Source organism: Anolis carolinensis, chromosome 1 (genome assembly GCF_035594765.1).
Source record: "Anolis carolinensis isolate JA03-04 chromosome 1, rAnoCar3.1.pri, whole genome shotgun sequence".
NCBI lineage: Eukaryota > Metazoa > Chordata > Lepidosauria > Squamata > Dactyloidae > Anolis > Anolis carolinensis.
In genome coordinates this window covers 205,172,363-205,188,337 of record NC_085841.1, presented here as the reverse complement: position 1 = coordinate 205,188,337, position 15,975 = coordinate 205,172,363, and the positions used below count along the sequence as shown (strand labels likewise).

The window sequence follows — 15,975 nt, the reverse complement described above, 5'->3', positions numbered from 1 at the left end:
GTTTTTTTCATGTCAGGAGCAACTTGAGAAACTGCAAGTTGTTTCTGGTGTGAGAGAATTGGCCGTCTGCAAGGACATTGCCCAGGGGATGCCCAGATGTTTTGATATTTTGTACTATCCTAGTGGGAGGCTTCTCATATCTCTGTATACAGAGCTGGAGCTGACAGAGGGAGCTCATCTGTGCTCTCCCCGGGTTGGATTTGAACCGGCAACCTTCAAGTCAGCAACCCAACCTTCAAGTCAGCAGTCCTGCTGGCACTAGGGTTTAACCCTTTGGGCCACCGGGAGCTCCCTCCAACATCAGTAGCACTGCATGTTTCCTACTCCAAAATACACACCCATCAGAGAGGAATTTCACTTGTGTGTTGGGTGTTTAACTATTCAGTAAACCTCTTATTTATTTATTTATTTAACTATATTTATACCCCGCTCTTCTCACCCCGACTTATTAAGCATAAGCAAAATCAATCTTTCTTTACTGCAAATGTAACATGAAATGTAGAAGGCACCTTGGGCTAAGAAATGAGTATTGGAAAGCCAATAAATCTCAGGAAAGTGAAAAGATGGTTGAGGGACTTGGATTAATGATTTATGTAATGTTTTCTAATACGTTTTCTCCAGGCTTCCGTTTAATTTAAAAACAATGTCTTCACATTTCTGCAAGAATTCTGGATCAGACCTTTGTGTGCTGGCTGTATCTATAAATATGATATGATCTCAAATCCAAATTCATATCCTTATGACATTGATCCATAGTGAAAGAATGAAATACCATGTTCCCAGCAGTGATAGGAGTGGGAAAGGATTGCCAAAAAGATATTTCAGGGAATAATAGAAACCTGCCCTTAAGGCAGCTAAAATAATCAGGTCTTTTATTAGTCTGTGCTTCAGGATGGTGTTCCAATTATATATATTTAATCTGGAATGTTAAGAGTCATGCAAGCCAAAATCATAGAACTGTTCCCTATCTGGAACATGCAGTATAATCTTGTTGAACTCCTTTTGTGAACAAAATATTCTATTCCTGTTAATTTTTTAAATGATTCCCAGTGACAAGCTTTCTAGGAGTAGAGAGTAAAGATTACGCCTTTATAAAGACAAGTCTTACTCTCAGAAGAGGAGGATGTGTGTGTCTGTCTGCAAAGGATTTCTTTATTTTCTTCAGCACACTTGAATTTCCCTGGAGGGCAATGAGAACAGCTTACCTTTTAATCTTGCTGATGGCCAATTATTGAAGTGTTGAAGTTTGCCCAACTGGGAATTTTTTCAGATATGCCAGGACCAAAGCTGTGTGCTTTCTCTGCTTCCCTCATCCGACTGCTATGATCTGCTTCTCCAGTGAAGAGAAAAGGAAACTCCTTAGTAAATGCTTTGTTGTGGGGTGATTATTTTATAGGCAGTGCTCCCTTGCCTCACCTCTAGCTCCCCCAAAATAATTGTTGTACTTAACCTACACTTCTGATTTCTAAGCCACTTGTATCTTAATTGGTAGTGCTTTACTTGTATTTGCAATAATGGGAATATATAATTATATTTATTGTTAGAGACAAATCACGGTAAGAACTGCACCATATTCCACAATCCTTTTTTCAAAAAATCCAAGTGTCAGTTTGTAAGATTGATCCGGTTGTTCACACTAACATAACCATCCCCTTTCCCCAACAATTAACTCTCTTTTCTCCCATTTTGTGTGTTTGCTTGCTTGTTTTAGATGGTGAACATGCTTTTGGTGAAAGGAGCAAACATTAATGCCTTTGACAAAAAGGACCGAAGAGCTTTGCACTGGGCAGCATATATGGGTGAGAGAGTTTCTTTCTTTCTTCCTCCCTCTCATGGGCAGAATCTCACAAGATGGTTTGCAGTCTAAGCTAGGCATTCTTCTACATTTGTATAGGAAAGCATGCGTTAATAATTACAAACTGTTGAAGTTTCCAAAAGTTTATTTATTTATTTATTTATTTATTTATTTACAGCATTTATATTCCGCCCTTTTCATCCCAAAGGGGACTCAGGGAGGATCACATTGCACACATAAAGGCAAACATTCAATGCCATAACATAGAACAGAGACAGAGACAAGACGCAGGCACGGGCTGGCCTCGAACTCATGACCTCTTGGTCAGAGTGATTTGTTGCAGCTGGCTTGCTTTCCAGCCTGCGCCACAGCCCGGCCAAGTTGAATCAACATGGGTAATCCAATTTAGGTAAAGGTAAAGGATTTCCCCTGACATGCAGTCTAGTCGTGTCTGACTCTGGGGGTTGGTGCTCATCTCCATTTCTAAGCCAAAGAGCCGCTGTTGTCCATAGAATCCTCCAAGGTCATGTGGCTGGCATGACTGCATGGAGGGCCCTTACCTTCCCGCCGGAGCGGTACCTATCGATCTACTCACATTTGAAGGTTTTTGAACTGCTAGGTTGGCAGAAACTGGGGCTAACAGGGAACTTACCTTGCTCGCTTTATTCAAACCGCTGACCAGCAAGTTCAGCAGCTCAGCGGTTTAATCCGCTGTGCTACCAGAGGCTCCTGTTTAGTGCATGTTTTTTTCTTCTTAATTTTAAAAATAATTTTAGTATATTTCCATTCCATTTCATTGCAAAATACAATCTCTATAATTCATATATTTATTTCTTCTCATCTCCTCTGTTGTGCTTCCCATCTCCAGATTCCTTCTTTTCTTTATAGACCCACCAGAACTTCACTTCTTCTGGTGAGGGTGGCTTCCCATCTTCTTTTCTCAATTTTTCTTCAATAATTTTTTTCCATATGCTTTCAAAATTATTAGGCCTCTTTTTACCTTTAAATTAAATGTTAATTTATCATTTATTGCTATTTTCCATATTTCCTTATACCATTCTTCTATCTCAATTTCTACTCCTTTCCAAAAAATTTTTTTGCTATTAATAGTCTTGCTGCCATTAACAACATTGTTATCAAATTCTTTTCATTTTCTTTCCAGTCATCTGTATTTTATAAAGATAACAATATAGTCACTGGATTTCTATTAATTCTTTTCTTAATAATAATAATAATAATAATAATAATAATAATAATAATAATAAGTTTATTTATATCCCGCCTCCATCTCCCCCAAAGGGGACTCGGGGCGGCTTACAGCAAAATCAAAATACAAGCGATGATAAAATATGAAACATCAAAGGACAACAACAAAAACCAATAATAAATATACACAATAGGCGAAAAAACACAACACATAATTAAAACATCAAATTAAAAACAATGAGGTTGCAATAGTGGATAAGCAAGGTGCACATTATGAGTAACAAATTCGTAAATAGATAAAGTGCATTAGAATCATTTAAGGTCACATTAGGTAGAGAGGAGTCCTGAATAATAGCAAGCAATGAGGAATCAGGGGAAGAGTGACCAGTACAAAAGGTCGAGGTGCTTTTTATCTCTGTTATTTCTTTATTTCCCATATTTATATCCGCCCTTCTCACCCTGAAGGGGACTCAGGGCAGCCTCACAACCGGCAGCAATTCGATGCCCAATGTGCAAATTCCAAAAATAACAATTTCAATTAAATACCAAACAGTAAAACATAAATTAATTAAAACAGCAATTAAAATCACACAAGTTCAAAACTGTAGTCAATTAGTCAATTGGTTATTATAACTTTTCCCCAGAACCTCTGTACATATTTACATTGCCACCACATGTGAATATACGTTCCCATTTCTTGGCAACCCCTCGAACAGCTCTTATCCATATTATATATCTTTATCTGGGTCAAGCACCATTTCCATATCATCTTGTAGTAATTTTCTTTTATTCTGATTGATAAATTATTGAGGTGTCCTGCTCTCCATAATCTTTCCCAATTTCTTTCTCCTATTTTTGTTCTCAATTCTTCCTCTCATCAGTTTAGTGCATGTTAAGAAGATTCAGTGCACGCTCCAGATTTTATCTTACAGCCTCATTAGACAGGCAAAATTGCCAGTCATACAACCCTTGGCACAGAGCCCCTTGGCTTTCTTTCCATGATGTAGATTTACTTCTGGCAGGGGTGTGTGGCACAAATGAAGAGGAACTGTTGTAGCCACTGTGGCAGCAACTTGGGAGGCTTCCTGTGTTGCATAGGCAACAATGGAGGGAAGGTGGGTGGCAGATGCTTCCCCTGTGGGATGGAGTAAGGGGGAAGCCATGTAATGCGGGGCATGGAGCTATGGGTTCCTTAAGCTGGGCCCTTCTGGATTCACTACGATCATGGCAAATCCCACCATTAGTGTGATGAGCTCCTTAAACTCCAGAGCAACTGTGCATGTCATCATACTGTGGATCACAGGATCAAGTCTCATTCAAACTGTTCCACTGTCCACACAGGCCCAACTGCCATCCCCTTTATCAATGTAAAGGAAAGAGAATTGATTCCATGTTGTCACCCAGACAATTGATTCCATGTTGTCACCCATTCCCAGACTGCTGTAGAGATCCGCGAGATCTTCTAACCATTGTAGTGACCTTAGCAGAAGTGCATGCATACCTGGAAGAAGGAAGGGAATTGTCCTGGTTATGCAGGCACCTCAGTTTGTGTCAGCACAAGCACTTGCAATAAGAGCTCTTCAGTCATCTGGAAGTGGTGACAGCTACTTGGATGGTAAAATGATGGTCAAGCGAGGCACATATGGTTTGGGTCTGGCTGGACTGTTTGTGTATTGGAATGGTCTGTGTAGTCGCCTCTGGGGACAGTGTGGGGCATTTCTTCTCTGGACTGAACCAGGACTAACTGACCAGTGTAGATTAGCCTGAAGAGCTAATGTTCAAGTTCCCACCCACTTCTTTTCCTTTTGGTATTATATCTTTGAGACTGCAATTCTTGCTTTCTTTTACATTGTAAGCATGAAAGGAAGTGATTTTTGATTAAAAACTGGAGCAAAAATCATTCAGACAACCCCCTCCCCCACTATTTCTAGGGCAGAGCTTTCCAGACATTTAATGTTGCTGACACACTTTTTAGATATGCATAATTTCAAGAGACAGTAATTCGATTTTAGTAGCAAACTAGAAGTTCAAACAACCACTTATGAGAGATGCAGAGACACACATAAATTGTAATAACAATGAAATATATAGGAACACAACGTATCCCATAAAAACATTTCATTCATCTATATATATAAAAGAGTGATGGCATCACGGCGACCCACAAAACAACAAAACTACAGGCCCCCCAACTTCGAAATTTGACAACACAATCCATCATCCACGCCTCTAGGTTGATACAACAAAAAGAAAACAAAAATAAAGTCCTAATTAGAGAGAGAGGAATAATTACTTTTATCCAATTGCTGTCAGTTAGAAGGCTAAGCTCCTCCAACTTGGTCTCCTAGCAACCCAATAAAAAATAATAAAAAACACTAAAAAATAATTAAAAACACTAAAAAATTAATACAATAAAATACTATAATAACAGAAAATAACTAAAAATAATACAAGAAAATAATAAATTATAATATTTAAAAAGATAACTTACAATAAAAATAATAAAAAATACAAAAAACATCAAATAAAAATTACACAACAATTTTTAACCAATACCACCACCACTTTGCCACAGCAACGCGTGGCCGGGCACAGCTAGTCTATCTATAAAAGGGTAATGAAATTTCGGCCTAGGACAAAACAACAAAACTACACATCCCAGAAACACTAAACTTGGCAGCACAACCCCTCATCCATGCCTCTACGTTCATACAACAAAAAGAAAAGAAAAATAAAGTCCTAATTAGAGGGAGAGGAATAATTGTTTTTATCCAATTGCTGCCAGTTAAAAGGCTAAGCTCTGCCCACTTGGTCTCCTAGCAACCCACTCAGCCCAGGGGACACGTAGAGTTAGGCCTCACTTAGGCCTCTTCCACACTGCCTATAAAATACAGTTTATCAGATTTTAACTGGATTATATGGCAGTGTAGACTCAAGGCCCTTCCACACAGCTATATAACCCATTTATAATCTTATATTATCTGCTTTGAACTAGATTATCTTGACTCCACACTGCCATATAATCCACTTCAGTGTGCAGTCGGACACAACTGGACTTAATGTCAGGAGAAAACCTTTACCCTTTACTTTAACTACCACCAATTCCTCAATACTTTATTTCCCATACCACCATACTTCGGCAGCGCGTGGCCGGGCACAGGTATGATATGATTTATTGCTTATTTCACATTGACTCAGAGGTTTCTTGTTATGTTCGCGCAACACACCTGCTCACTTCAGCCGACAACCACGTGTCATGATATACGTTTTGGAAAGCTCTGCTCTAGGGTATCTCAGAGAAAAATCACCCCATATTTTTAAAGGAATAATAATAATAATAATAATAATAATAATAATAATAATAATAATAACTCACTTTTCTCTCTTTGATTGAGACACAAAGCAGCATTCAATTATTCTGGCAGGATATTAGTATGCTGAGCTGGGAACAAGGTCAGGAAACAGTTGAACATATACAGATCTGTCAGTGTAACAGGCAGAGCAGTGATTCATATCTTTGAAAAGCCTGTTTTTTTTAATGCTGCTAATTTTAGAATATTGGAAAACTTGGACGCTGACCAGCTTTTAGCTGCAATTAATAATAGCGTAGTTCTCAAATGAAATCAAAACAAAATTTGCACCTGTGTACTGTTAAGCAGGATAACAGTATCACTAATTCACAGTCCTTTCATAGATTTACTTTCAGGTCAAGACAATATGACACCAACTTTATAGTTATTAGCTGGATTATTTTTCTCTTTCTCTAGGGATATTTGGTAAAAGAAAAAGTTTTTTGATCAAGTCTTCATGTTTAAAAATCTTTTTGTCAATAGATTTTTGCATCATGGAAAAAGAAATGGCAAATTATTGAGATATCTGCATTCTGTGGTTACATGAGGAGAGACTGAAACTGGAAAGACAGTTTATTATAACCAGCTGTGTATGTTTCTTTGCCTAAATGAACCGATTTTTGAATTTAAATAGCCTTTAGAAAATCCAACTAACCATAGCCAAAATGGAATTCAGCGTATTACTACTTACATTATTTTTTTATTTGAAAAACAATTCATATAAAGACACACTTTACTGCTAGATTTGAGTTTTTCCCTGCATGTTTTGCTCCTCTTTTAAAAATCACTTCAGTATTTAATCACCTCTTAATTCGATTTCAGATTTCTTTAGGCCAGTGCTGCATTCCTTTAGGTTTAATCTCTCTGGGCAGTATTTCTCTTTTACTTTCGTGTACATATACATATACATGCCTTCAAGTCACCTGTCGACTTATGTTGAGCCTATGAATTAAATAGGGTTTTCTTGGGCAAAGAACATTGTGGGGTGGGTTTCCCCTGAAATAGAGCCTACAACACTGATGATGATGATGATGATGATGATGATGATGATGATGATGAATTTATTGCAACATCATGAAAACAGTATTAAAAGACATACAGCACAATACAAGTTGGAATCCATTGATAAAGTGCTGATTTAAAAATCACAATTTAAAATTGATATTATACACCTACACAATATGTGAACGGAGTAAGCCATTTGCCTGTGACAAAGTGATGGTGGTGGGAATGGTTTAGCATCCAGTTCCCTTGTTGTAGATGAAGGGAGAGATAATGCAAAGAGAGATCCTTTTGAGAGGCCAAAAAGTCTGGTTTATTATTTCAGCTGAGTCCCTGGAAGTGGAATCTCTTCCAAAAAGCAAACCAGAGAGACGATCAAGGTGTGGACTTGCCTTTTATACATTTTCAGACAAAGAACATGCTTTTACATACATCTCGTCATTAGTACGTCACTTCATATGCTTACATACATGGGCATAAATATGCACAATCAGCATTTTCCTATCTAAGCACTCTTAAAAGCGTGTAGTAAGTCACAGACACCAAAAGAGAGATCCATCAAGAGGCCACTCTTGACCTGTCAAGCTGTACTAGGAACCAATTCACACTGGAATGTATAGAAAACTGGCCCCCCTTCTCCCAGCTTGTCCTGTCAGCTTGTGCATCCCTAAAATTTAACAAAGAGAGAGTCTGATTTTTCTACATTTCACTGCTTTTAATGTGCATACAATATATGTCTAAAAATCCATATTTTTCAGTTCCTCATCACCCTAACCTTGCTTTTGGCTCTTAACATCTGTCAGAGAGACAACCATATCATGCTATCCACATTTTTTATAATATGTATACATTCATTTTATTTTTGGTTCCTCATAAACAGGAGGTGTATAATTTCAACCCGTTTGGCAATAGCAAATGAGTAGTCAAGATAAATGTCCAGTGTGCACTGGACCAAAACTTACACCTTTTCCACTCATGGCTCCTTTCCACCTCAAAAATGTTTACATGATCCTGAGTGCATAGGTATATAAAATAGGTATAAAAAACCAAACATTTTACTAATCAAAATAAGCATTTACAAGTCTTGCTAGACAAGCTGATTGTCCCTTTTATGAAGTACAGCTGAAGCATTTTCTGCAGATTCCACTGTAAACGCTGCACGTTGTTGCTAACAAATTCATGTAAATGTCTAAAACAGCCACTCGGTAGCCTTCATAAAGCTTTTACTGTTGCCAATTTTTCCACAACCCTAACATTGAACTAAGGGATCTCTTTTGGGGTTTGGACCCATGGTTTATGAAGCAGTGCACTAGACAAAATAAGCTTTGATACTTTTAAAACCAGTTATCTGTCTGAAACGTCTCTGCAAAAATGTAAACACTTCTGAAATCGAAGAAGACATGCTGGCAAGCAGGCACTTACTTAAGAAAAATCGCACCACAGGAATATATAGTTAATGCTCTTTTTTTCTTCCCCTCTTTTCTAAGGCCACTTGGACGTTGTTTCCTTGCTGATCAGCCATGGTGCTGAAGTGACATGTAAGGATAAAAAAGGTTACACTCCTCTTCATGCTGCGGCATCCAACGGGCAGATCAATGTAGTGAAACACCTCCTCAATCTTGGCGTGGAGGTAAGAAGCAATTAATATTCTCTTTAATAGCCCAGTGAGAGAACTGAATGCTGTAATTTAATAGATATATGGGACTTTCATTCTGCTATGAAATTAAATTTTCAGTGCCTACTAAAATTTATTCTCTCATTGACAAGGTTTATGAAGAGAACCCATTTTTGTCATATGGATTGTGGATTTGCTCATCCTTCTTGGTCATGGCACTAATATACCATAACTGTTGAAACTGACAGGTTTAGGTGTGATTATCCTGACATCCTTTTCCCAGCATGCTTCAAATAACCGTGAGAATATAAAATTTCATGCTGTTAAAACCTTGATATATGCTGGTTGTATTTTTCAAAAGTGAGGATGAATAGTAGGCAGACATTTTTCATATTGTGTAAGCAATTTTTCCTAAACTAGTGCCCTCCAGATGTGTTTCACTACAAGTTACCCTTCATCAGGCAGCATTTTATCATTTTTATAGATGACTCAATGGATAACAATTTCAGCTATGCACCAAAAATCAAAGGTAGACTGTGGAGGCAAGATGTAGAAACTTCTTGTTTTTAAAAGTAAAAAAAATCAAGCCAAATGAATCTCTGATGATTCTGTCATTTTATTGAAAAATAACTAAACTTGATGCAATTTGAGATTATACAAGAGATTGCCCAGTGTAGGAAGGGCTTGAAGGGTCTTACAATTGGAAAATTTAGTTAAAAAGCTGATACTTAGCATAAATGTTGTTAGACAATTCTAAGGAAATGCCATTTCCATCTAATCTGTATGGCAATACAAACATCAGAGATTTGGACCCAGCCAAGAATTACATGAATTTCTGAAAGAATGCATTCAAAGAATGGATAATCAAAGATACTTATGAGGAACCTATTCTAGTTGAACTATTGCTCACTTATTGGTTGGGAAGTTTTTCTGTTTTAATTCTGTCCTTGTTGTGGAAAAACAATAAAATGCAATTCAAAATAAGAGGTATAAGCATCACAAATAATGTCCTTTTTGGGTATTCCATAGTTTCATTTATAAGTAAATGGATAAATATGAATGTACACACCCTTAAAGGGAAATATCTGTGTTGTCACTCATGGACTGAGCAGGGGGCACCCCATCCTAACATTTTTAACTTCAAATATGTTTTTGATGCATTTTAACTGTGAATATTTTTAGTGCTGTTTGTGTTTAATTCTTTTTAATGTTTGTATATTTGTATATTTTATATTGTATACTCAATCAATCAATCTTTATTACTGTCCAGAGACCCAATTTCTTCAGCATAGCAGATTGATAAACTGATAAGGCCACTTACTTAAAAACAGGACAAGTGCAATGTTAGATGCATATGAATAAGTGTAAAAACACTGCAAATATATGCAGGGCAAGATTCATCCTGAGTCTAATGCAGAAGTTGTTTTATCCTGGCTACCTCAGAGAGAAACTTGGCCAAAGCCAAGGTCACATGGAGGAAATTGTCACCTAATAAAAACTTTACATGGGATTGTATACTAATGCTTTTATGTCAAGCTGTTTTGAGTCCCCTACGGGAGAGATAAAACAGGATATAAATAAATAGGTAAAGATAAAAGTCCCCTGACATTAAGTCTAGTTGTGTCCGACTCTGGGGCTTGGTGCTCATCACCATTCTTAAGCCGAAGAGCTGGTGTTGTCCGTAGACGTCTCCAAGGTCATGTGGCCAGCATGATTGCATGGAGCACTGTTACCTTTCCGCTGGAACGGTACCTATTGATCCACTCACATTTGCATGTTTTCAAACTGCTAGGTTGGCAGAAGCCATGGCTGACAGCAGGAGCTCACCCCGCTCCCCCGGATTCGAACCACCCACCTTTCAGTCAGCAAGTTCAGCAGCTCAGCGGTTTAACTCGCTGTGCCATTGGGGGCTCCACTATAAATAAATAAATAAATATTATTGGATGGACTACATGTTTAGACCATGCACAATCTACAGTGTATGCTGAAGTTTTATTTAATGTTTCTGTTATTCACAAAAGGTGCTTACAGACAAGACTTTTACTGTGCCATAGACTTTTATAGTAAGTCCAAACAGTAGTGACTTCCACTGGTAATATTCCCTCTATTCTGTTTGTGTTCCCCCCCCCCCCCCCGCAAAAAAAAAAAAAACCAGTTAAGGTGGAAAGTATGGAAGAATTGCACAATGGTTTTCATTGATAGCTGTAGAAACCTTTCCTCTAAAAGTACTTTAAATTAGAGATGTGCAAAACGACAGAAATCTGTTCTCTTTTCTATTCGAATTTCAGGTGCCCCCCATTCTGTTTCCGGGAAGATTCTGGGTATTGGGGGGGGGGGGGCGTGTTTGGATTTGTAATTTGGGATCCAGAGTTCAGTTTCCTTTTGGGAAGAATCTTCCTGAAAACAGTACTGGGGAGGGGGGCATCCTGAATTTGAAATGAAAACAGAACAGATTTCTGCCATTTTGCACACCCCTACAAAACATTCAGGCCAGACCTTGAGACCTGCTGTTTTTCATCTTATTTTTTATCTTTCCCTCTCCCTCGAAGGGACACCATGTGTGTGTGCCTTTACATTCCCTGACAATTTATGGTGAGCCTAACATTTTCTTCGGGAAAGAATCCTCAGAGGTGGCTTTCCTAATTCTTTCTTCTGAAATATATCCTATAGCACCTGGGATTTTTTGATCCCACCAAAGTACTAATGGGGGCTGACCCTGCTTGGCTTCCATGATCAGATAGAATATGGTACCTTACTGTTTAATGTAGTATGTTTTTGTCAATGAAATCTGCATGCATACAGTAGCAAGCCACACGGTGCAATTCTCCAGCTGTGTCAACATACTGTCAGTACTGGGTTTGACAAAACTAATGAGCCGGTGTCTGTAATTTCATTAAATGATCTTGTTTCATTGCAGATTGATGAAATGAACGTCTATGGAAATACTGCACTTCATATTGCTTGTTATAATGGGCAGGATTCTGTGGCTAATGAGCTGATTGACTATGGCGCTAATGTCAACCAACCTAATAACAGCGGATTCACTCCTCTGCATTTTGCTGCTGCCTCTACCCATGGAGCTCTTTGCCTTGAACTGCTAGTGAATAATGGGGCAGATGTTAACATTCAGGTAGCGCTCTGAGTTTTATACCACTTTGTTCGATTGCCTGAACATGATCTCTGTTTCTATTTAATATCCATGCAAACTGCAAGTAAATGGAAGCAAGGATAACCATAAGTGCAGGGCTGTGTATTTGTATTTGAATATGGGTCTTGGCTAAAAGGTGTGCGAGGAAAAAAAAGTGTCTGAATAAATCACCTTGTTTCTCTTCCTGAAAATCCTTTGCAGTGGATCACTGCTACACTATAACCAAGTAGTAATTGATTTTATTCAAGGTCTAATGGAGCAGACGAGCTAGAGTTTCCATCTGTAGACAGCCAACTAGTCACTGTATGATGAGGCAAAATGGTAACAGTTGGCTTGTTTTGATCACTGTCTAATGATAAAACCTATTATCTTAATTGTAATGAAGTCAATAATAATAATAAAACTTTATTTATACCCCGCCACCATCTCCCCAACGGGGACTCGGGGCGGCTTACATGGGGCCATGCCCAGAACAGTACAATATAGCAAAATATAAAACAACATATCATAATACAATTAAACAATACAATAAATAATCATGTACAATGCAACACAAAATCAATATATATAACAGGGCGGGCCGCATGAGACACTTAGTTAAAACTTGGGGTGAGAAAAGGATAATAATACAACTACGGAGAACAGGGACATAAGATAAAAAACAATCTGGAGGATAGATGTTGGGGGGAGTAACAAAAGAAGTGTGTAATAGTTACTCTCCGAAAGCACATCGGAAAAGCCAGTCAAGATTGAGAAAAGAGGTCAAGTGATGTGTATTGGCTTTTTCAGTCCATGAAGATGGCCAACTAGTACCACAGGTAGAACAAACAGGTGGTTTCTTATTGGCATTGTGATAATACAGTAGAGTCTCACTTATCCAAGCTAAACGGGCCGGCAGAAGCTTGGATAAGCGAATATCTTGGATAATAAGGAGGGATTAAGAAAAAGCCTATTAAACATCAAATTAGGTTATGATTTTACAAATTAAGTGCCAAAACATCATGCTATACAACAAATTTGACAGAAAAAGTAGTTCAATACGCAGTAATGTTATGTTGTATTTACGGTATTTACGAATTTAGCACCAAAATATCATGATATATTGAAAACATTGACTACAAAAATGGCTTGGATAATCCAGAAGCTTGGATAAGTGAGGCTTGGATAAGTGAGACTCTACTGTATCTGAATAGGAGCAAGAGAACACATAGAACCTGCTAGTGGTACCGTGTATAGTGCCATGTCTGACATTTTCTAGGACAGGGCTTGTATTGTGAAAAGGATAGTGAAACTATCTTCCATCCTTGTATCAGATTTCCCTCTTGAGTCCCTTCCATGCAGCTAAATGAAATCCCACATTTTCTTCTTTGAACTGGAATATATGGCAGTGTGGACTCAGATGACCCAGTTCAAAGCAGATATTGTGGGATTTTCTGCTCTGATATTCTGGGTGATATGGCTATGTGGAAGTGCCCTTGGTAGTCACTGCAGCTATTAACTTACACCTCAGTTCCATTTTGCAAGATGGTTATGGGATTACAGTAGAGTCTCACTTATCCAAGCCTCGCTTATCCAAGCCTCTGGATAATCCAAGCCATTTTTGTAGTCAATGTTTTCAATATATCGTGATATTTTGGTGCTAAATTCGTAAATACAGTAATTACAACATAACATTATTGCGTATTGAACTGCTTTTTCTGTCAAATTTGTTGTAAAACATAATGTTTTGGTGCTTAATTTGTAAAATCATAACCTAATTGGATGTTTTATAGGCTTTTCCTTAATCCCTCCTTATTGTCCAAGATATTCGCTTATCCAAGCTTCTGCCGGCCCGTTTAGCTTGGATAAGTGAGACTCTACTGTATATCCATTATTTCATTATTACAAGCGTGGCCTCGACTTAAAACATGAGGCTAATATGAGCAGTATATTCCTTGCTCTTTCTAGCTAGTTTGAACAATTGGCCACTTACAGGCCTAACACTCTTTTTAAAAAATCTTTTACTCTGCAATCTTATATAGGGCTAAATATTTTAAGATTCCAGTTATTCTTAACCCTGATATTTTTTCTATTGTTCTATACCTGGATGCAGAGAGGAACATATGATGTGTGTGTGTGTGAGAGAGAGACAGAGTGTGTTTTACATCTGATGAGTTTCTTCCCCCATGTTCTCGAATTATAAGGCAGTGTGATCTCAGTTCATGTGTGTGCTAACTGTAAGGGATTAAGTACAATAATTAAGCTTCTTCTGGCAGCAGATGCACTCTTTTATTGGCAAAAGCTTCATCTGATGCTTGACCTCAGAGATCTGTCAAAGGAGCAGTCACATATCTATTGAAAGGAATGATGGAGAGAACTGTTAATTTTTGAACAATCCATAAAATTTAGGACAAGACATCAACCCTATGTACTCATCAAATGGTACTGCAGAAGTGATCATAATGTTATTTTGCCTATTCTGTTTGTAACAGAGTAAAGATGGGAAGAGTCCACTGCATATGACAGCTGTACATGGCAGGTTCACTCGGTCTCAAACCCTTATCCAGAATGGTAAGATGGTTCTTTCTAATACTCTACAATTTTAATGTATTCTCTTGGACAGAGGCTGGAATCCATCATTGTGAGGGTGGAGTGGATTTAGCTGGAAAGAATTTAGTAGCACCTTTGAGGCTGGTTTTTCTTTAGTGTGGACTTTTGTGGATTTCAGTTCACTACTTTGGATTAACTGTTGGTGAAACATGATAAAACCACAAGTACTGTATATATGCATGGATAGGTCTAGGAACTATAGTAAACAAAATTGACCCTGAATTGGTTTATCCATGGGTCAGTGTAGGTACTATACCTTAAGTCTTTTCTTAACTCTTAATTCTATCCCTCAAAAAAACAACAATTGGTGTTTCTTTCAGGTTCTTTCAGGTCAGACTAAGCTCTTGCCTTAAACCATTGTACTCAAAGCTCTTGCCTTAAACCATTGTACTCATATACATGTTTGAAATGTATATTTTTAATTCATAATGTATTTTAATAGTTTTAACTGTTTTATGTGCTGTTTTATATTGGTTTGTTGTATGGGCATCTAATAGTTGCCACTGTTGTAAGCCGCCCTGAGTCCCTTCGGGTGAGAAGGGCGGGATATAAATGTGAGAAATAAATAAATAATAACAATAAAGAATGGGATGGTTTATTTTTTGGTAAGAGTTAGTATGGTAACTTAACTTGCACCTCTCTGTGGAATGACTTCTCCATGGGTCATATCAACATTCATAATTTTAGTCCTAAATCCTGCCCTTGACTTAAACACGGGATCAACTTAGACACAATATCCTATATAAACAGTTGCTGAAGTTGGGAGTGGAATCAGAGTGTAATGCAAGATAGTAATCCATACAGTAATGTCTAAAACAATACTTTTGTTATATGGTAATGGTATTTTATATTATACTAGCTTTGCCCGGCCATGTGTTGCTGTGGCTTATGGGAATCCTTTGTTGGCCAGGTGGAATAGCAGTGAATAGCCTTGCAGTCTCAAAGCCTGGCCGTTTTCAGGAGTAGCTGGAGCTGTTTATTGTATGAACGTAGAGGCATGGATGAGGGGTTGTGCTGCCAAGTTTAGTGTTTCTGGGATGTGTAGTTGTTTTGTCCTAGGCCGAAATTTCATTACCCTTTTATATATATAGATGACTAGCTGTGCCCGGCAACGCGTTGCTGTGGCAAAGTATGGTGGTATGGGAAATCAGATAATCTGTATTTTATACGTAGTGTGGAAGAGGCCTAAGTGAGGCCTAACTCTGCCTGTCCCCTGGGCTGAGTGTGTTGCTAGGAGACCAAGTGGGCGGAGCTTAGCCTTCTAACTGGC

General features: G+C 38.1%; 1 protein-coding gene across 9 annotated transcripts in view; it reads left to right on the top strand.

The window, feature by feature from the left end:
* Window positions 1-15,975, top strand: part of ankrd44 (ankyrin repeat domain 44) — a 226,283-nt gene that overhangs the window by 148,912 nt on the left and 61,396 nt on the right. For all 9 annotated transcript variants that reach the window (XM_062969143.1, XM_062969141.1, XM_062969142.1 and 6 more), the window contains exons 6-9: window positions 1,712-1,799; window positions 8,841-8,983; window positions 11,886-12,098; window positions 14,588-14,666. In XM_062969143.1, coding sequence (XP_062825213.1) covers window positions 1,712-1,799; window positions 8,841-8,983; window positions 11,886-12,098; window positions 14,588-14,666 — 523 coding nt within the window. The remainder of the gene's footprint in view (window positions 1-1,711; window positions 1,800-8,840; window positions 8,984-11,885; window positions 12,099-14,587; window positions 14,667-15,975) is intronic.